This window comes from Mustela putorius, unplaced genomic scaffold (assembly GCF_011764305.1).
Source record: "Mustela putorius furo isolate JIRA1106 unplaced genomic scaffold, ASM1176430v1.1 tig00003853_pilon_pilon_pilon, whole genome shotgun sequence".
NCBI classification, from domain to species: domain Eukaryota; kingdom Metazoa; phylum Chordata; class Mammalia; order Carnivora; family Mustelidae; genus Mustela; species Mustela putorius.
The window spans coordinates 35,582,776-35,604,843 of NW_025422005.1; the positions used below are offsets into that span (position 1 = coordinate 35,582,776).

The 22,068-nt window shown below is 38.4% G+C and overlaps 1 protein-coding gene across 7 annotated transcripts in view; it reads right to left on the reverse strand.

The window, feature by feature from the left end:
• LOC101686782 (intracisternal A particle-promoted polypeptide) overlaps positions 1–22,068 on the reverse strand; it is a 48,601-nt gene that overhangs the window by 20,351 nt on the left and 6,182 nt on the right. For 6 of the 7 annotated variants that reach the window (XM_045064455.1, XM_004740425.3, XM_004740426.3 and 3 more), the window contains 5 exons: positions 14,854–15,009; positions 13,644–13,811; positions 8,120–8,257; positions 7,405–7,527; positions 3,629–3,849 (listed from right to left, as the gene is read on the reverse strand). In XM_045064455.1, coding sequence (XP_044920390.1) covers positions 3,629–3,849; positions 7,405–7,527; positions 8,120–8,257; positions 13,644–13,811; positions 14,854–15,009 — 806 coding nt within the window. The remainder of the gene's footprint in view (positions 1–3,628; positions 3,850–7,404; positions 7,528–8,119; positions 8,258–13,643; positions 13,812–14,853; positions 15,010–22,068) is intronic. The other variant, XM_013044389.2, reaches the window with a different exon arrangement.

A 22,068-nucleotide genomic window follows, 5' to 3' on the forward strand; every position in this document is an offset into this window, starting at 1 on the left:
GGTGCCTGGGTGGCTCAGTCAGTTAAGTGTCCGCCTTTGGCTCAGGCCATGATCCCAGGGTCCTGGGATCCAGCCTCACATCAGGCTCCCTGCTCATTGGGGACCCTGCTTCTCCCTCTGCCTCTGCCATTCCCCCTGTTTGTATTCTCTCTCTTGCTCACTGTCTCTAATAAATAAATAAGTAATCTAAAAAGAGAGAGAGAGAGAAAGCTAAAAATTAATAAAAATTGTTTAAAATTTTAAAAAAAGAATAAGAAAGTGAATATGATATTATTCAAAGGTTTCCTTGATACAGTATATATATAGCATAAATACATGTAACGCACAATGTAAACCCACAGTAACCACTAAGAAAAAGGCAAAGTTATAGTTAATTGGATAATAAAAGAGAGAAAATGGAATACTAAAAGTCAATGTAAAGACAGAAAAGAGAGAAAAAAGGATCAAAGAATGCATTATACAAAGAGTAAAACTGTAAAAGAGGAGTCTAAAAACCAACCATATCTCCAATTACATTACATATAAATAGGAAAAACTCTATAAAGATTCCTTTTGAAAGTTGAGATTGTCAACCTGGATAAAAACAGAGATTACAACTCTATGTTATCTTACCAGAGATGCACTTGTAAAGATGTAGATAGATTTAAAGTGGGAGGAAAGAAAAAGATGCACCATGCAAATAATCATCAAAAAATAGCTTGGCTACATCAGTTAATCAAATTAATATCAGACAAAGTAGACTTAGGAACAAAGAATATTACCAAAGATAAAGACAAATATTTCATGACTATGAAAGGATCAATTCATCAAGAAGACAATAATCTCAACTTGTACACACTTAATAACAGAGATTCAAAATATGTTCAGGGGGTGCCTGGGTGGCTCAGTGGGTTAGGCCTCTGTCTTCAGCTCGGGTCATGATCTCAGGGTCCTAGGATCAAGTCCCGCATTGGACACTCCACTCAGTGGGAGCCTGCTTCCCCACTTCTCTCTCTCTGCCTGCCTCTCTGCCTACTTGTGATCTCTCTCTGTCAAATAAATAAATAAAATCTTTAAAAAAAAATTTACAGGGAAGGAAAAATTCTTCCTTTACTCTTAAGGCCTTCTAGCTGGACTAAGAATTAAATTTGCATCAAACAGATTAACAAGAGAAAAAAAAGTTTTATTACTTACACATACAGGCCCAATAATGTAATTGAGACCTAAAGAAGCGAACAAAGCAGTTTTTATACTTTTTAGACAGAGACAATAAATCTGTGGGGTTTTGATAGGACAAAGGAAAAGTAACTTTAGGAGCTTCAACTAGTAAGGAATTCTAAAGAGAATCTGGGCTCTGATAATAACTTAGTAAACCAGTAACAAGGATCATTTATACATTCTTCTTGGGTCTAAATTTCCTATCTGGGTAACACAGATGTCTTTTTATTTTATTTTATTTTATTTTATTTTATTTTATTTTATTTATTTGACAGACAGAGATCACAAGTAGGCAGAGAGGCAGGCAGAGAGAGAGGAGGAAGCAGGCTCCCCGCCGAGCAGAGAGCCCAATGCGGGGCTCGATCCCAGAACCCTGGGATCATGACCCAAGCCGAAAGCAGAGGCTTTAAACCACTGAGCCCACCCAGGCGCCCCACACAGATGTCTTTTCACCTCCTGGTTCAAGGAGGGTACCTTTCAAATAAGAGATTTATTTCCTGCTTTTAGGGGGACAGAGGAGGGTCAGAAAAGTCCTTCTTGTATAGCCTGTCTCTTAAGTAACTTTTATTTAAAATCATCAATATGCCAGGGGTGCATGGGTGGCTCAGTCAGTTAAGCATCTGAATCTTGGTTTCAGCTTGGGTCATGATCTCAGGTTCCTGCAGTTGAGCCCTGTGATGGCATCCGGCTCAGAGGGGAGTCTGTTTCTCTCCCACCAACCCTCCTCCTTCTTGAGTGCCTCTCTCTAAAAATCAATCAAAAATCTTTAAAAAATAATAAAATAATCAAGATGCCAAAGTGGTACATTTTGGGGCAGCCTGCCCTTGGCTCCTACATTCCTATACTTGAAGATTTCAACAAGCTTTCTTAATAATTGACAAAGCAATTGCACAAGTTAAAAAGAGTAGGGAAGGGGCGCCTGGGTGGCTCAGTTGGTTAAGCGACTGCCTTCGGCTTGGGTCACGATCCCGGAGTCCCGGGATCGAGTCCCACTTCGGGCTCCCAGCTCCATGGGGAGTCTGCTTGTCCCTCTGACCTTCTTCCCTCTCATGCTCTCTCTCTCAAATAAAATAAATAAATAAATAAAATATTAAAAAGAGTAGGGAAGATTTGAACAACACTAACCAATTTAACCTAACTGACATTAATAGTACTCTACACTCAACAACAGCAGAATACAAATTCCTTTCAGGTGGATAAGGAACATTTACCAAGACAGAAATCATATAAAGTATGCTCTCTGATCACAATAGAATTAAATTAGAAATGAGTAATACAAAGATCTGGAAAGTCCCCAAATAGTTGGAAATTAAATAACGTACTTAAAAAAATAAATTTATTTATTTGACAGAGAGAGAGACAGCGAGACCAGGAACACAAGCAGGGAAAGTGGGAGAGGGAGAAGCAGGCTTCCGGCCTAGCAGGGAGCCCGATGCAGGGCTCGATCCCAGGACCTCAGGATCATGACCCAAGCTGAAGGCAGAGGCTTAACAACTGAGCCACCCAGGCAACCTAAATAACATACTTCTAACAACTCACTGGTCAAAAAAGAAATTACCAGGGAAATTAGAAGATATTTAAAGATAAATGCTAATTAATATATAACAAAATACATGAGTAAATAAACAAAATACAATATATTAAAATGTGGAGGATGCACTTAAAGCAAAGCTTGAAAATAATTTATAGTTTCAAATACATTGATTTTAGACCTTTCTTTTTTATAATGATTTTAAAGGTCTTAAATCAAACATTTAAGCTTCTACTTTAAGAATTTAGAATAAAGGGGTGCCTGCGTGGCTCAGTGGTTAAAGCCTCTGCCTTCCACTCAGGTCATGATCTCAGGGTCCTGGGACAGAGCTCCACCTCAGGCTCTCTGCTCAGCAGGGAACCTGCTTCTCCCCCTCCCCTCTCTCTGCCTGCCTCTCTGCCTACTTGTGATCTCTGTCAAGTAAATAAATAAAATTAAAAAAAAAAAGAAAAAGAATTTAGAAAAGAAGTACAAAAATTTTTAATAACATTTTATTTATTTATTTGACAGAGAGAAAGAGATCACAAGTAGGCAGAGAGAGAAGAGAAAGCAGGCTCCCTCTGAGCAGAGAGCCCGATGCGGGGCTCGATCCCATGACTCTGGGATCATGACCTGAGCCAAAGGCAGAGACTTTAACACCCTGAGCCACCCAGGTGCCCCGAAAAAGTGTAAATTAAACAAAGCAAAACAAAACAAAACAGAAGAAAAAAGATAGAGAAATCAATGAAACTGAAGATAGGCAATGAATAGAAAAAAACCTGTAACAAACAAACCTGTAAAAACCAACAAAGTTGGTTCTCTGATAAGAAAAGAAAAACTACAAATGATCAATATCATGAATAAAAGAATGCACATCTCAACAGAACAGGTTATCAAAGCATTTGAAATAGTCCAACCTACCTCTTCAAAGGAATATTTTTCCACAGTATGAAGAGCATCCTGTGTCTCATTCCACCCTCCAACAGAATAGATACAGTCATTGAGGGCAGCCACACCAAGATAGGCTCTCCTGGTTCCCATCGGAGGAAGTGGAGACCAACGCTTAGAAAGTGGATCATACACTTCAAAAGAACGAAGCTCTATTCCTTCATTGCTGATGCCCCCAATTACATAAATTAAACCTGGAAACAGAATATTTTTATTCAGAAAATAGAATGTAAATAATTATAAAACATAAGACTTATGATTTATGTCTGCTATGCTGAGACCATATTTAATGTAGGGCTCACATTATCCTTTGAGAAATTTGACTTCTGTCTGGTATATCATAGCTCATATTTAAGCATGTTACAAAGAATTAGAGGTATAATTTAAAGTGGCATTTAAAGGTATCTATGTAGTTCATTTGGTTAAGCGTCCAACTCTTGATTTTGGCTCAGGTCATGATCTTAGGGTTGGGAGACTGAGTCCTGTGTTGTCATGTTCTATGCTCAGCATGGAGTCTGCTTAAGATTCTTTCCCTCTCCTTCTGCCCTTCCCCCACCCCGATGCACATGCTCTCTCTCTAAAATAAATACAACTTAAAAAAAAATTAAGTGGCATTTGTTTTTCAAAGAACTTACAATGCTATATATAACAAAACAGTCAGTCAGACATGGTTTTCCACCTCATAATCTACTTGATGACCTCAAGTTCCAGAATCAGTGCTAACATGACATAAAAAAGGAAAGGGAGAGGGATTTTCTTTCCCCTAAAAAAATACCATGCACTTAAACTGGGAATGATATAGCTTTATTTGGTAACAGCCTACCTGTTACTCAAATGGATATAGAGAATTGAATTTAAATTAGAATAGTTATATGGCAAGATTAAGGTATTCAGGATCTTATCACTAGAGTACATTAGAATGTAAGTCACTGTGAGTTGCTTATTATATTTGATTTGAAACTTGGGTTCTAGCTCCAGCTTTGCCAGTAACCAGCTGTGGGAAAAGATAATTCACAACCTTCCTGATCTTCTGCTTGCTCATCTATAAATAAAGGGATTAAAATAGATAATCTCCAAGATGCCTCTCTAGCTCTATGATTTTAGAAGGTAAAATACTGTGATTTATAAGAAATATGTATTTGGGGGACACCTGGGTGTGTGAGTTGGTTAAGCGGCTGCCTTTGGCTCAGGTCATGATCCCTGGGTCCTGGGATCCAGACCCATGTGGGGCTCCCTGGTCAACAGGAGTCTACTTCTTCCTCTCCCTTTGCCCCTCCTCCTGCTCATGCTATCTACCCCCCTCAAATAAATAAATAAAATAAAATAATGAAAAAAAGGAATATATAGTTGGTCATTCAGATGACCAAAATACATTTCTCATCTATATATGGTTTTCATCCACAATTCTTTGCTCACAGCAAGCTAAATCCTTGAATTTCCAAAGCATCCAGAATGAGAAGGGTGTCTTTTGTTATGTTAATGAGGCAACTTTGGGAAAGCACTTAAGGAATGGGGGGTAGTTGCCAAAGGAGTCAAACTTATGATTTGAGTGTGAGAACTTTCAGTCTCAGCCCCTGACCTCTGAGGAGAGGAGGTGTAGAGGTTGAATCAATCACCAATGGCCAATGATTTAACCACTTGTGCCTATGTATATAGTGAACCTCCATAAAAATCCAAAAGGACAGGTTTGGGGTGCCTGGGTGTCTCAGTAGTTAAGCATCTGCCTTTGGCTAAGGTCGGAATCCCAGTGTCCTGGGATCCAGCCCTGCACTGGGCTCCATGCTCGGTGGGAAGCCTGCTTTTCCCTCTCCCACTCCCCCTGCTTGTGTTTCCTCTCTTGTTGTGTCTCTCTATGTCAAATAAACAAATAAAACTAAAAGGAAAAAAAAAGAGGGTGCCTGGGTGGCTCAGTGGGTTAAGCCGCTGCCTTTGGCTCAGGTCATTATCTCAGGGTCCTGGGATTGAGTCCCACATCGGGCTCTCTGCTCAGCAGGGGGCCTGCTTCCCTTCCTCTCTCTCTCTGCCTGCCTCTCTGCCTACTTGTGATCTCTGTCAAATAAATAAATAAAATCTTTGAAAAAAAATAAAAGGAAAAAAAGAACTCATTAAAAAAAAAGGACAGTTTGGAGAGCTTCTGGACTGGTGAGTATGTGGAGATGTGGGAACAGTGGTGTATCTGGAGAGGGAGGGCATGAAAACTCTGTGCTCCTTTCATATAACTTGACTTTGCATCTCTTCCATCTAACTGCTCCTATGTTATGTCATTTTAGTAGTAACATTTTCTGAGTTCTGTGAGCTACCCTAGCAAATTAATTGAACCTGAAGAGGAGGGACCACTGGAATCTCTGATCTATAGCCTGTCACTCCAAAGCACAGGTAATAGCCTGGGGAGGATGAGTGTTGTAGGACTGAGCTTCTACCTGTGGAATGTGATGCTATCTCCAGGTATGGGTACACAGTATTAGAGTTGAACTGAATTCTCCAACACCTAGGTGGTATTCTGAGAACCTCTTCTTGCTAGGGGCTAGAAACCAGCCCCTACCACCATGCTGAAAACTCTCAGAACACTTAATTTATATGAGAAGATAAAAATCATAAATATAAAACAATTAGAGAACGCTATAGTATTACACAACAGGATATAGTCTGTACCATGTAACTTGAACACTTAAATTCTAGTGGAAAATCTGAGAAGGTACTCACAAAGCAGAAAGAACTTGAGCTGGGAATAGCAGGTCGAGTTGTTTTAAGGAGCACACTGCTCACTACTTACTCCACAGGTATATAAATCTGCTCTCCAATCTGGACCAAGAATCCAGTTCTACTTGACAATGCTTACCAACTACTTCTCAGGGTATAGTAGACAATTAAAATAATGTTTGTACACTGTTTTAATGTGTGGTACAACATTTTTTTAAAAAGATTTTATTTGACAGAGAGAGAGAGATCACAAGTTGGCAGAGAGGCAGGAAGAGAGAGTGGGGAAGCATGCTCCCCATCAAGCAGAGAGCCTGATGTGGGCTCAATCCCAGGACCCTTAGATCACGACCCAAGCTGAAGGCAGAGGCTCAACCCACTGAGCCACCCAGGCACACTATGGTACAACATTTTTCAAATCTGTCATGGCATTATATTCTATGTGGACTGAATCACAATGTGCCCTGTAAGAAAACACTGAAAATGCCAAAAGAAGAGGCAGTGAAGATTGTTTTTTATATTCTCATCCTACTTAGAAATACTTACTAAGTAAGTATTTCTTACTTAGAAAGTGACAAAGATGGATGTAGGTTCAAATGCTTATTTTCCTAGTCAGGTCTTCGGCTCATTTTTAATAATTTTTAATTCTTCTTTTGTTTATTTTGGAAAAAATGATTATTTTGGCAATACAGATATAAAGATATAAGAGATTAAAACATATAAAATGTTAAAAACAATACTTCCATACTGTTAGCGTCAATTAGTCAGCTCTAATAGACATAAAACATAGTTTTGTGAAAATAAAGGCTCAAGCTTAGTTTTTCAAAAAATATATTTTTAGGGAAAAAAGAGAATGGCACCTGGGTGGCTCAGTCAGTTAAGCATCTGACTCTTGCTTCAGTTCAGGTCATGATTTCAGGGTTGTGAGACTGAGCCCTACACTGGGCTCTATGCTGGGCATGGAGCCTGCTTCGGATTCTCTTCTCTCTCCCCTTTCCGCTCCCCCCCAAAATAAAATACATTTTCAGAAAAAAATTTTTAGAAAGCAATACCTTGCATTTCACAACACCCGAAGTAGTAGCGTGACATAGCCATGTTGCCAACCACTTCCCACTTATTTTCATCAGGATCAAATCGTTCAATGGTGTTACCTATCTCTGCTCCAACCCATCCACCTGTAACCAAAAAGAAAAATGTCATTTCTGGATAAAGAAGTCTTATCTATGAAAAATACATTAGAAAGCCTCTAATCTGGCACCTTTATAATGTGAATGATAATCATATGTACCAGAGGGGTTATTTGTCTAAGATCATACAAAAAGTTGGGAATCTGACTATAAAACTTGAATCTTAACTCTCTGACTAGTTTTCATCAGAGATTTAAAAAAACAAAACAAAATAAAAACAAAAGCTCATCACGTTGCTTAGGAAATAAGGTATCTTGCAAAACTACCTTTTGAAACAGGTATTTTGAAAAACAGGTATTTTGAAACAACTTCTGCACATTCAGAATGGCTATCCTAATCATGAGATTTATAATTAGTTAGCTGAAGTGCTTCACTGGACATCTTACTACACTTTATCTCCATCTCCCTCTTAGAGCTCCACACTTGACAATATTCCCCAAGTAACTCAAACTTGAAAATTAAAATTTATAAAGCTGAAAAGACACAAGTTTCTTGTTGGAGGGAAGAAAAATGTCTAAAGTAACTAGAATCTAAGAATTTAAATAATACCAGATATCCTTAAACCAAAAAGCATAATTACCCAAAGCATAAATAGCCCCATAACACACACACACTCCCAAACCACAGCGGGGGTGATTCATTGAAGCTACAGTTGTCCATTGTTTAGTAACTGGATCATAGCACTCAGTACAGTCAAAAATCATTGAATCCTTTTCACCTGAGTTAAATAAAAGAAACACATATAAGAAGTTTTAATAATAATGCTAATAGCCTAGAACCATAATACAATCAATATTCAGTAGCATTCCACGTTATCAGAAATTCAACTATTAAGTCTGATTTTATGCTATTCATTAAAATTAGTTTGCCCAGTATTATTATAAATCAATAGCACTGTCATTTATTAAAGCCCATTTAATGAAGCAAGGCATCACTTTCCTATTATTTCTAATTTTGCCACCCAAATAATCCATGTAATTTTTGAGGATAAAATTTGTACTTTAACACTTCTATATTTTTTCATGTATTAGTTTGGATACCTGGCTCTGGTATAATTTGAATTTTAATCCAATCCTTACCTAGTAACAAAGAGAAAATTAAAATTTCTAAAAAGGTACCACTTAAAATAGAATTTTAAAATAGACTATACCTAGAAGTTAGTCTAATCAAAGATTGTACAAAACCTCTGGCATATAGAATTTATAAACTTCATTTAGGTAAAATTTTAAATTAAGGAAAAGCTAAATAAATGAAGAGATATATCATGTTCATGAATTAGAAGAGAGAATGTATAGATGGTTATCCCCAATCTGATTTATAGATTTAACATAATCACAATTTGACACACACTTCTTTTTATTGTGTTAAAATACAAGTAACATAAGATTTACCATCTTAACCATTTTTAAGTGTAGAGTTCAGTGATGTTAAACACATTCATATTTTTCTGTAGCCAAGCCACTATCCACTCTCCAAATTCTCTACATCTTATAAAACTGCAATACTATCCTGATTCAAACGATAAGTCCCTATTCTCCCCTCCCCAGCCCCAGACAGCCACCACTATACTTTCTGTCTTTTATAATTTTGACTAATGTACCTCATATAAGTGAAATCATACTTTATTGTTATTTATTTTTTCCAACTAATATTTTTAAATTTAAATTCAATTAATTAACATATATCATTGGTTTCAGAGGTAGAGGTCAGTGATTTGTCAGTCTTCTATAATACCCAGTGCTCATTACGTCACGTGCCTCCCTTAATGTCCATCACCCAGTTACCCTAACACCTCACCCCTCTCCCTTCCAGCAACCCTCAGTTTGTTTCCTATGCTTCAGAGTCTCTTATGGTTTGTCTCCCTCTCTGATTTCATCTTGTTTTATTTTTTCCTCTCTTCCCCTACGACCCTCTGTTTTGTTTCCCAAATTCCACACATGAATGAGATCATATGATAATTGTCTTTCTCTGATTGACTGATTTCACTTAGCATAATACTCTCTGGGTTCCATCCACATCATTGCGAACAGCAAGATTTTTTTATGGCTGAGTAGTAGTCCATCATCACACATTATTTTTAACAACAGATTTGACAGAAGAAAACAGATTTGAGGGGCTCCTGGGTGGCTCAGTGGGTTAAGCCGCTGCCTTCGGCTCAGGTCATGATCTCAGAGTCCTGAGTCCTGGGATAGAGCCCCGCATCGGGCTCTCTGCTCAGCAGGGAGCCTGCTTCCTCCTCTCTCTCTCTCTGCCTGCCTCTCTGCCTGCTTGTGATCTCTCTTTGTCAAATAAATGAATAAAATCTTAAAAAAAAAAAAACAAACAGATTTGATGAACTAGCTCTAAAATTTACATGGAAGTACCTAGGACCCAGAATAGCCATGTACTCTCACACAATAGTAATAGTAAGGGAAGAAACTGTCCTATCAGATAATCTTATCAGAATTAAAACAGAGCTATAGTGGGGTCCCTGGATGGCTCAGACGGTTTAGAGTCTCCTTCAGCTCAGGTCATGATCTCCAGGTCCTGGGATGGAGCCTCACGGCGGGCTCCCAGCTCAGCAGGGCGTCTGTTTCTCCCTCTCCCTTTGCCTCTCCCTCTTTCTGTCTCTGTCTCTCTCTCAAATGAATAAAAAACAAGCAAAACAGAGCTATAGTAATTGAGATAGCAATACACAGAGAGACCAAAACAGAAAAGAAATTCCAGAAACAGATACCCACATATATGATTATCTGATATATGACAAAGTTTGCTCTGCACAGCAATAGGCAAATAAAAGCTTTTTATGCTGAGATAATTGATTACATATACAAAGAAAAGATGAAACTGTTCCCTACTCCTATTATCTCAATTCCAGGCAGATTACAGACATACATTTAGTTCTAAAACTAAAATTTTAGAGAACAATGAAGGTATATATCATCATGACTTTATAGTAGGGATGGATTTCTTTAAAAGGATACAAGAAACACTAACCATAAAGGGAAAATAAATAACAGAGTTAGCCCCATTAAAATGAAAAACATGTTTATCAAAAGATATAATAAAGGAAAAAAAGATATTTCTTTAAAAAAATAAAAAAGAAAAGAAAAGAAAAGGGGGCACCTGGGTGGCTCAGTCCTTAAGCCTCTGCCTTCAGCTCAGGTCATGATCCCAGGGTCCTGGGATCAAGCCCCGGATTAGGCTCCCTGCTCAGCGGAGGGGAGCCTGCTTTTCCCTCTCCCACTCCCCCTGCTTGTGTTCCGTCTCTCACTGTCTCTCTCTCCATCAAATAAGTAAATAAAATCTTAAAAAAATACCATAAAGAGAGTGAAAGATGAAGCAGCAGAGTTGCAAAAAGTATTTGCGACATATATAATTTTATGAGGGCCTAGAATCCTGAACATATAAAACTACGGTGCAGAAAAGAATCAACACAGCAGGCCTGAGAATTCCTAACCTTAGAAAGGCCTGCTTGCAAGATTGACCCTTGGCTGGAGTCTGTAAACAGAGCTCGTAAACAATTCCTTACACTGATATAAAAATTTCTCTAAATAATAAGAGTGGCTTTTGGCAGTGGTAAAAATGTTCTGGAATTAAACAGTGGGAATAGTTGTACAATTTTGTAAATATGCTAAAAATCACTGAACCATATACTTCAAATGGTGAATTTTATGGTATGTGAATTATATCTTAATTTTTAAAAAATAGTAATTAGAATATTAACCCAGATATGTATGTATGTAGAAGGAAATAAACCAAGTATTGTGATTATCTCTGGGCGATATGATCGGAGTATGGGTGATTATTACTTCTTTATATGCTTCAATTTCAGCAAAATTTTCTTTTTTTTTTTTAAAGATTTTATTTATTTATTTGACATAGAGAAATCACAAGTAGTTGGAGAGGCAGGCAGAGAGAGAGAGAGGAGGAAACAGGCTCCCTGCTGAGCAGAGAGCCCCATGCGGGACTCGATCCCAGGACCCTGAGATCATGACCCCAGCCGAAGGCAGCGGCTTAACCCACTGAGCCACTCAGGCGCCCAAATTTCAGCAAAATTTTCTACCACAAACCTGAATTACTTTGATAATAAAAATCGTCTTAACATTATACATTATAAAATATCTTAGAATAGCAATGTTGATAGTATTAATAATAGTAGGCTGAGTTGGGGCACCTAGCTGACTCAGTTGATAGAGCATGTGGCCCTGCATCTCAGTCATGAATTTAAGCCATACACTGAATGTGGAGCCTACTTAGAATAATAAATAAATAAATAAAAGTTAGTGAAGTCATAGCATTTTTGAAGGGTGCTCCTAAGTATTTCTGTGGCATCAGGAAATGTCACACAGGACACTGTGACCCTATATTAAACAGGAGCGTACATGCATTGAAACTATCCATAACTGCCAAAATGTATATAAAAAGAGCTATTAGTGTTCTAGTCAAAGATTATATACAATTATGGTCTTTATGCTGACAGGAAATTTTGCTTAAACTCTCATTTCTTTGTTGGGACTTTTAGATTCAACAGGGCATTTATTGATTTAATAAAGAGGTAGGGGGAGAGGGACGCGTAGACTCTGCACTGAGCAGAGACCAATGTAGGACTCAACCTCACAACCCTGAGATCATGACCTAAGCCAAAATCAAGAGTTGGCTGCTTAACCATCTGAGCCACTCAGCTGCCTTTTAATGAACTGTTTTTAGCAACAATTATATTCTCTCCAAAAGAGAAATAAAAACCAAATATTCTCCATCTCTCTCTCTCATTTTAAACTGATAATATCATAGTCGAAAAATAATAATAACATTTTCAAGAGGTATCTGGGTAGCTCAGCTGGTTAAGGGACCAAATTTGGTTTTGGCTCAGGTTGGTGATCTCAGGGTAGTGAGATCATGCCCTACCCTGGGCTTAGCACTGAGTCTGCCTAAGATTCTCCCTATCCTTCTGTTACCCCCACCCCACCTGCTAGTGCTCTCTCTCTCAAATAATAAATAAATATTAAAAAAATATTTTTGATATATAACTTCTTGTGTTTTAGACTAACCTATAGAAATAAGGCATAAAGATTAGTTGTAAGGGTTAGAGATGACCTATCTAGACTTGTTGCTACAAACACAAATTATCGAGAAGTAAATATTGATATAAAAGTGTTAACCACTGGGGCGCCTGGGTGGCTCAGTGGGTTAAGCCTCTGCCTTTGGCCGAGGTCATGGTGCCAGGGTCCTGGGATCGAGCCCCACATCAGGCTCTGTGCTCAGCAAGGAGCCTTCTTCCCCCCCCCCCCGCCTGCCTCTCTGCCTACTTGTGATCTCTCTGTCAAATAAATAAAATCTTAAAAAAAAAAAAGTAGGGGCACCTGGGTGGCTCAGTGGGTTAAAGCCTCTGCCTTTGGCTCAGGTCATGATCCCAGGGTCCTGAGATAGAGCCCCACATCGAAACCCACATCGGGCTCTCTGCTCCGCGGGGAGCCTGCTTCTTCCTCTCTCTCTCTGCCTGCCTCTCTGCCTACTTATGATCTCTGTGTGTCAGGTAAATAAATAAAATCTTAAAAAAAAAAAAAAAAGTGTTAGCATTTATTTCTCTTTAGATCCTCCTCTGATATTTAGTTCCCTCCAACATCCAAAACTCCTTTTATTTAATTTTATTAATCATTTTATAATTCATAATAATAGTTTCAGAAAACACAGTGATTTCAATTAAGAAATATGTCCCAAAGTCTAGCTGACTTAGTTTTTATAGATCTCACTGTCCAAGTAACTATGTTAATTAAAAATTATTTGTAATACAACTTCTAGTATGTGAAATTAAATTTCAAAATTAAAATAATTTTTATTACAAACATTGACCTAAATTTTGGTTCCACATTTTATAAACAAGTTTTCAACAAAACCAAACGTAAATATTCTGCCTTGGGATAAATCATAGTATCCCCCTGGTCTGAAACATTCAATATCTTGTTTCCTTTTTCTTCTTTTCATTAATTTATTCATTAAATATTTATTGAGGATACCATATATATGCATACCCCATAGTACCTAGAAATACATATAAGTCATATAAGAATGCAGCCAATTTACAGCTAGCAACTAATGAGAGAAAAAAGACATTTCATTATTACCTCCAATAGCGTAAACCATCCCTCCCAGAACTGCTACTCCTAGCCCACATCGAGCCTGATGAAGTGAAGACACAGTGGTCCAGTACTGGCTAAAGGTGTCAAAACGCTCTACACAGCTGAGGGCTCTGCTATCACTCCAACGACCCCCCTGCAACCGAGTATATCCGCCTGAATGAAGGAAAGGAGATACACAGCGAATCACTTACTGCTAAATATGTAAATGAAAGTAATGAGAAAAATCTAACCGTCTACATCTAGACATTTAATCCATAATTATTTCATAGCAAAGAAAAAGTACTTTAGAGCCTGCCATGTATACAAATATTCTTATATGCTCCAAGTCCTGAAAGATGATGGCTTAAATGCAATGAAGTCAACCAGCATTCTACCACCTGGTTTTGGTCATAAAATGTTAGATAAAACATAAAAGGAGCTGGTTATCTGTCTAGTTTGGAAGTCTCATTATGACTTCTATTAGTATATTTTTCAATTAAAAATAGTGAGTTGAACAGCACATACCATCAGTAAAAAAAACTGCAGCATGCACTAAAAAGTTACATATTTATATATATGTAAAATATAAAATTATAAATATATAAAATATGAAATATAAAAAATAAAATTACATATTTTATATACATAAACTCATACATATAATTATATACAGATGATAAATTATGTTATGAATATATTAATATGTACATATAAATTTGGATAATGTCTATATATACTTCACATGTTAATAAGACTTACTGCTTTTTAAAATAAAAAAGATGTTTTAATATGTTCACCTGATACTTCTGTGGATTATCTTATCCACCTACACTTTAGTGACCACTGGTTCCTATTATCCCTAATCATCTAAGATGCCATAAATAGTTAAAAATGTTGAGATTTTCCCTGTATTTCACTATAATTCACATTTTTAACTTTTAAAGCAGCATTTTGTAAGTCAGTTATTTGGCAATAATTGGACAATCTAAGAACCCAACAATTTGGATCACAGAATAATAGATGTCAAACAAATAGCTATTTATTCTTAGATGTATCCACTGTATAAAACACAATTAATTTGTAGCCTATATGTGAAATTAAATATGCCTATTTGACACACTTGCATATTCTGATGTGTAAAATAATAACAAAATATTAAAGGTTTTAATCCTAAAAAAAAAAAGATTATTTGCATCGCCTTTTAAAAGATTCTCACCTACTGCATACAGGTACTTTCTTGCTTTCTTCCGAGGCCGAACCTTGGATGTCTGCAGAAAACTACAAAACTTGTTTTCTTTGGGAGATTTGCACACCTCACAGTACTCTTTCAAAAGTGTTTGCAGTGCAATGCGAAGATTAAAATCAGATACTCCTAAAGCAAGTTTGACAAGATACTGTTTTAATCAACTTTTAAATAAATATTGAAAAGACATGTTCCCATAAAGATAGAACATATTTATCAAAAAATATAAAAACTCGGGGCGCCTGGGTGGCTCAGTGGGTTAAGCCGCTGCCTTCGGCTCAGGTCATGATCTCAGGGTCCTGGGATCGGGTCCCGCATCGGGCTCTCTGCTTGGCAGGGAGCCTGCTTCCTCCTCTCTCTCTCTCTGCCTGCCTCTCCATCTACTTATGATTTCTCTCTGTCAAATAAATAAATAAAATCTTAAAAAAAAAAAAAAAAAAAAAAAAATATAAAAACTCATCATCAAGCAATGGTGATTGTTTCCCACAATACCAAATATTATTTTTCTCATTGTTACTAAAGAATAAACTTTCCTTAAATCAAAGATTGTTTTTGACAATATGCTTCATAATACCTAATTTAAAAACACATGTGTGAGGATTTCTAAACAAAAATGGCAAGGTAAAACAGGATCATGATTATCCAACAAAACGGAAAAATAAAATAGCCCCATTTCTATACCTATGGCTTAACAACAGAAAGATATAAAATTATGTCACAAAATTTTAAAAATGATAGTCAAATCAAGAAACAAAAGATTCCAGTGGGATGAGGTCCATCTCCCGAAGAGACTTTGAGCATGATTGGGTAGACTCTTCCTGCTCAAGGATGATTAGCTGAGGTGAAGTGGGGATGAAAGCCAACCTATGTCCCACTTGCGAATCCATAAGACCTGGCCCCTTGAGAGGGACTATTTTCTAATTGAGACAAAGGCACCATACATGCTGGCAAGGGACTGTCTCCAAGCTTTGTTCCTATATCCCAGAAGCAATATTGAGGAAAAAAGGTCAATTAACCAAATCTTGAGAATTCTCACTAATGACTAAGAATTTGGAAAGGTAGAAGGAGCAGGTAAGAAGCAGAACTGAGAAGTCAAAGGAAAAACCATTACAGGAAATCCTTTACAGGACCATCGAGGTAAAGACAAAATCACCATGCCTTGCCATCTAACAGGGTACAGTTAGATGTCCACACTAATGAGACATATCCTTAACTGGGTTAAGGAAGCCCTGACACAAAATCAGTAATAGGATCTTAGGGAGAGCTCAGAGTCCAGGTCCCTAAGCAAATATCTAAGCCTTAGCATATCTCTGTTCTGCCACCACCTTCATACCTCAGTCTAGAAAGAAGTGGCAAGAACACAACACAGTCCTCAAATTCTAGCTGGAAGTTACACTAAAGTAAAAAGGGTGTCAAGGAGAATTAGCTCTTCCATTATCAGAGTAAACTGGTTTGAAGAGAGTCACCCATGTTATACATGAGCAATATACCAATAAGTAACAATAGCACTATTAAAATATACCCCAGGAAAAAGAGAAGAAATAACTAATTCTGGAATAAAACATTAGCTACAAACACAAACAGACTTCCCACACATGCTTCACAGCATGTGAAGAATTACTTAAAATTTTAGAATTACTTAATCAATTATTTAGAATTAATTAATTATTTAGAATTACTTAAAAATACAGATCTGGGGTGCCTGGCTGGCTCAGGTGGTAGAGCATGTGACTCTCAACCTCAGGGTTATGAGTTTATGCCTCACACTGGACTTTGAGCCTATTTAAAATAAAAATTGAAAAAAATATATAGAGATCCTATTAAAAAAAAAACTCAAAGTGGGAGTTCCTTGGTGGTTCAGTGGCTTGAGGCCTCTGCCTTCAGCTCAGGTCATGATCCCGGGTCCTGGGATTGAGCTCCGCACCGGGCTCTCTGCTCAGTGGGGAGCCTGCTTCCTCCTCTCTCTCTCTCTCTCTGCCTGCCTCTCTGCCTACTTGTGATCTCTGTCTGTCAAATAAATAAAATCTAAAAAAAACCCCCCAAAAACCAAAAAAACTCAAAGGCAGAATTAGATGCTTTGCTAAAGAAACAAAGCGAGAACTTGAAATGATAGTATTAGACAATAAATTAGAAACAAGAAACACAATAGACATGATGAAAAATCAAACCATCAATTTAAAGACTTGAGAAAACAGCTGTGAATAGAGAGCAAAGGAAAGTATTTTAACATTAGAGGATGATAAATATGAGAGACAAATAAGTTCCAATAAAATGATGAAGACCGGAGCTCCTGGGTGGCTCAGTCAGTAAAGCATCTGACTCTTGATTTCAGTTCAGGTCGTGGTATCAGGGTCTTGGGATCGAGTCCCATGTTGGGCTCCAAGCTCAGCAGGGAGTCTGCTTGAGATCCTCTCTCCTCTTCCTCTCCCTGGGCCCCTCCCACCGCCCCGCTACTTGAGTGCATGCATGTGTGTGCACTCTCTCTCAGTAAATAGATAAATAAGTGTGTGTGTGTGTGTGTGTATTAGATTTTATTTATTTGAGAGGGAGAGAAAGAGAATGCAAATGAGAGCACAACAGCAGGGGGAGGAAGAAGCAGGTTCCCTGCTGAGCAGGGAGCCAGAGGAGGGACACAATCCCAGGACCCTGGGATCATGACCTGAGACGAAGGCAGACACTTAACCAACTGAACCACCCAGGCATCCCTAAATAAATATATCTTAAGAAAAAAAAGAATATTATGCCCAGGGCACCTAGGTGGCTCAGTCAATTAAGCAATTGACTCTGGATTTCAGCTTAGGTCATGATCTCAGGCTCATGAAATCCAGCCCTGCGTCAGGGGTATGAGATTTCATCTCTTCTTTCTTGGGTCTTCTCTTCATATGCACAGGTGTCCAGCACCTAGATGGCCAAAGTGAGGGTTGATGGTTTCACCAAGCTGCTGTATGTCTCTGGTAGAAGAGTTAGACATATTCCAATTGTTATGATTTAAAGCCGAAACGATGACACTTCTGCTGAAATAGCACCTATAGGTAATGCCCACATTCGTGTTCCTTAATGCCAATGGAAGGGTGGAGGTGGCAGGGCTGGAGGTGGAGGGTTAAGGAGTATCAGGTTAAGCTGCAGAATGAGAGAAATCTGGGTTCAAGTTCAGGCCTTACCATTTACTAAATATGTGATATGGTCAAACTACATAATCTCTCGGACTTCAGTTTCTTTATCTGTAAAATGGAAATGACCAATAGTGAAACCTACTTTCTAAACTGTGAGAAATGGTGGTAAGTGGGTGGCTCAGTCATTTAAGCCTTGGACTCCTGATTTCAGCTCAGGTCATGATGCCGTGGGTTGTGAGACTGAGCATTGTGCTGGGCTCCTCTCCCAGCGAGGATTCTGTGATCCTTTCTCCCTCTGCCCCTCCCCCTGCTAGTAGGCACATGCACATGCTTGTTTTTTTTTTTTCCTCTCTCAAATAAATAAATAAAAATCTTAAGGGAAAAAAATGGGGTGCCTGGGTGGCTCAGTTGTTAAGCATCTGCCTTCAGCTCAGGTTATGATCCCAGGGTCCTGGGATGGAGCCCCACATCAGGCTCCCTGCTCAGCAGGAAGCCTGCTTCTCCTTCTCCCTCTCCCTCTCCCCCTCTTGTGCTCCCTTTCTTGCTCTGTCTCTCTCTGTCAAATAAATAAATAAATAAACTTAAAAAAATATTATGCCCATCCATGGGGTGTCTGGCTGGCTCATTTGATAGAGCATACAACTCTTGATCTCAGGTTGGTTAAGTTTGAGACTCATGTTGGGTGTAGAGATTACTTTACTTCCCCCCAAGATTTTACTATTTTTTATTTGACAGAGAGAGCACAAGCAGGGTGAGTGTCAGAGGTAGAGGGAGAAGCAGGCTCCCCAGTGAGCAGGGAACCCAGTGCAGGGCTGGAGCCCAATGCAGGGCTCAATTCCAGGACCCTGGGATCATGACCTGAGCTAAAGGTAGGTGCTTACCTGACAGAGCCACCCAAATTTTTAAAATCTTAAAAAAAAAAAAAAAATTATGCCCATCTAAATTACTGTTAACTTAAAAAAGCAACAGGCAGAAATTCTCAATATGAAAAAATTCAGGAAATACAGTAATCATGAACTTTTCTTTAAAAAAGTACTTGAGGGGTGCCTGAGTGGCTCAGTGGGTTAAAGCCTCTGCCTTCAGCTCAGGTCATGATCCCAGGGTCCTGGAATTGAGCCCTGCATTGGGCTCCAGCCCTGCACTGGGTTCCCTGCTCACTGGGGAGCCTGCTTCTCCCTCTCCTATTCCCCCTGCTTGTGTTCCCTCTCTTGCTATGTCTCTTCTCTGTCAAATAAATAAAATCTTTAAAAATAAATAAATAAAGGTATAAACCTTGAATGGTGACATAGGAAGAAAAATAACAATGCTAATTACCTTATTTTTCTTAATGAGTCTATACTGTTTAAAATTTAATTTTTAAAAAAAATTTATTTATTTGACAGGGAGAGAGACACAAGCAGGGGAAGTGGGAGAGGGAGAAGCAGGCTTCCTGCTGAGCAGAGAGCCCGATGTGGGGCTTGATCCCAGGACCCTGAGACCATGACCTGAGCTGAAGGCAGAGGCTTAACCAACTGAGCCACCCAGGTGCCCTATTTTTTTTTTTTTTTAAGATTTAATTTATTTGACAGAGAGTGAGAGAGCAGGGAGAGAGACACAAGCAGGGGAAGTGGGAGAGGGAGAAGCAGGCTTCCTGCTGAGCAGAGAGCCCGATGTGGGGCTTGATCCCAGGACCCTGAGACCATGACCTGAGCTGAAGGCAGAGGCTTAACCAACTGAGCCACCCAGGTGCCCTATTTTTTTTTTTTTTTAAGATTTAATTTATTTGACAGAGAGTGAGAGAGCACAAGCAGGGGGAGCCGCAGACAGAGAGAGAGGGAGAAGCAGGCTTCCCGCCAAGCATGGAGCCCAATGCAGGGCTTGATCCCAGGATCCTGGGACCATGACCTTGGCCCAAGGCAGAAATTTAACAACTGAGCCACCAGGAGCCCCAATTTAACCATTTTTTTTTTTTTTTTTTTTTTTTTTTTTTTTTTTTTTTAAAGATTTTATTTATTTATTTGACAGAGAGAAATCACAAGTAGATGGAGAGGCAGGCAGAGAGAGAGAGGGAAGCAGGCTCCCCGCTGAGCAGAGAGCCCGATGTGGGACTCGATCCCAGGACCCTGAGATCATGACCTGAGCCGAAGGCAGAGGCTTTAACCCACTGAGCCACCCAGGCGTCCCAATTTAACCATTTCTATTAAGTCTTTTACTCTCTGAATTTTGTGGTAGAGTCTCATTATTCTTCTACATAAATCGCCAGCTTTTTCTCTAATATGATCAAAAAGAAAAAGTTTCAAAGTTGAAATATTTTAAAATCTTTAAAAAAAAATCCTCCATTTCCATCTCTCTGACTCCTTGCAGCTTTACTCCAAGAAATACCTTTAGCTGACAACTACTGGGCATGCTTAATAAAGCAGTACAAGATTTGAATATTATAAGACTAAAAAGCTATAGCAAAAGAAGCCCCAATTCTAGGTAACTTTCTCTTGCTCCTAGCAAAGGAACTTTCCTATAACACTGTATCTACAGAACTTGGGAAAAGACAACTCAACCATGAAAGCTTTTGTCCCACTCCTAAATTCTCATATGATTCAAGCAAAAATGTATTTGGATAATTTCTCTCTTCTTATTTTAGCATTTAAATATAGTCAGTCTTGGGGCACCTGTGTGGCCCAGTGGGTTAAGCCTCTGCCTCTGGTTTAGGTCATGATCACAGGGTCCTGGGATTGAGCCCTTCATCAGGCTCTCTGCTCAGCAGGGAGGCTGCTTCCCTTCTCTCTCTGCCTACTTGTGATCTCTGTCAAATTAATAAATAAAATCTTTAAAAAAAAAAAAAAAGCCTCTGTCTATGGGTCTGGTTCTGAGTTCAGATTCCTGGGATTGAGCCCGCATCAGGCTCTCTGTTCAATGGGGAGCCTGCTTCCCCCACCTCCACCTCTGCCTCTCTGCCTACTTGTGATCTTTGTCTGTCAAATAAATAAATAAAAATATAAAAATAAATAAATAAATAAAACCAGTCTTCATTGTTTGTGGATTCCTTATTTATGAATACATCTACTCACTAAAATGCATTTGTAACCCAAATTAACACTCATGGTGCTTTCCTAGTCATTCATAGACATGCTACAGAGTAGAAAAAAATTTGAATCACCTAACATGCATGTTTCTAGGTAGGAACTGAACAAGATGACACTGCCTCATATTTCAGCTCTCATATTATAAATAAGTGTCCTTTTCACAGTCTCTTTAGTGCTGTGGTTTTCACATTTTTGGGCTTTTTCTTGGTGATATTGTTGAAAATGACCCCACCCATACTGTTGAATTAAGTACTATCTAGTGTTCTCAATTGCAAGAAGCCTGTGATGTGCTTTATGGAGTAAATGCATGTATTAGGTTTCATTCAGGCATGAGTTATAGTGCTATTGGCTAGGAGTTCAATGTTATGAGTATATATATTAAATTAAGTATATATTTATATTAAGTATATATATTAAATAAGGTGTTTTAAATAAGGAGCGCCTGGGTGGCTCAGTGGGTTAAAGCCTCTGCCTTCGGCTCAGGTCATGGTCTCAGGGTCCTGGGATGGAGCCCTACATCAGGCTCTCTGCTCAGCAGGGAGCCTGCTTCCCCCTCTCTCTCTGCCTGCTTCTCTGCCTACTTGTAATCTCTGTCAAATAAATAAATAAAATCTTTTATATCAATATAAAATTAAGTTTATAATGAGAAGATGTACAGAATTTATTGAGTTTGGGTTTTGTTTTTAGCATATGAATTTTCCTCACGTGTCAGGTTTTGCTATAATTTTTAGAGGAATAAGAAGAAATCTTACACTGAAATAATCAGTACTACCAAAAATAGCAGTGGTATTTTAGGTCTGTCAATAATTTTATCTATAATTCTAATCTCCCTTAGTATTTAAACTCAAGAAAGGTATGTCAGAATTTGATTAAAATAGTGGGTAGAAATACTGAAATACTACTATCTGCAAAACACAAAAGTTGTATCTTTTTTTTTTTTTTTAAGATTTTATTTATTTATTTGACAGAGAGAGATTACAAGTAGGCAGAGAGGCAGGCAGAGAGAGAGAGAGGAG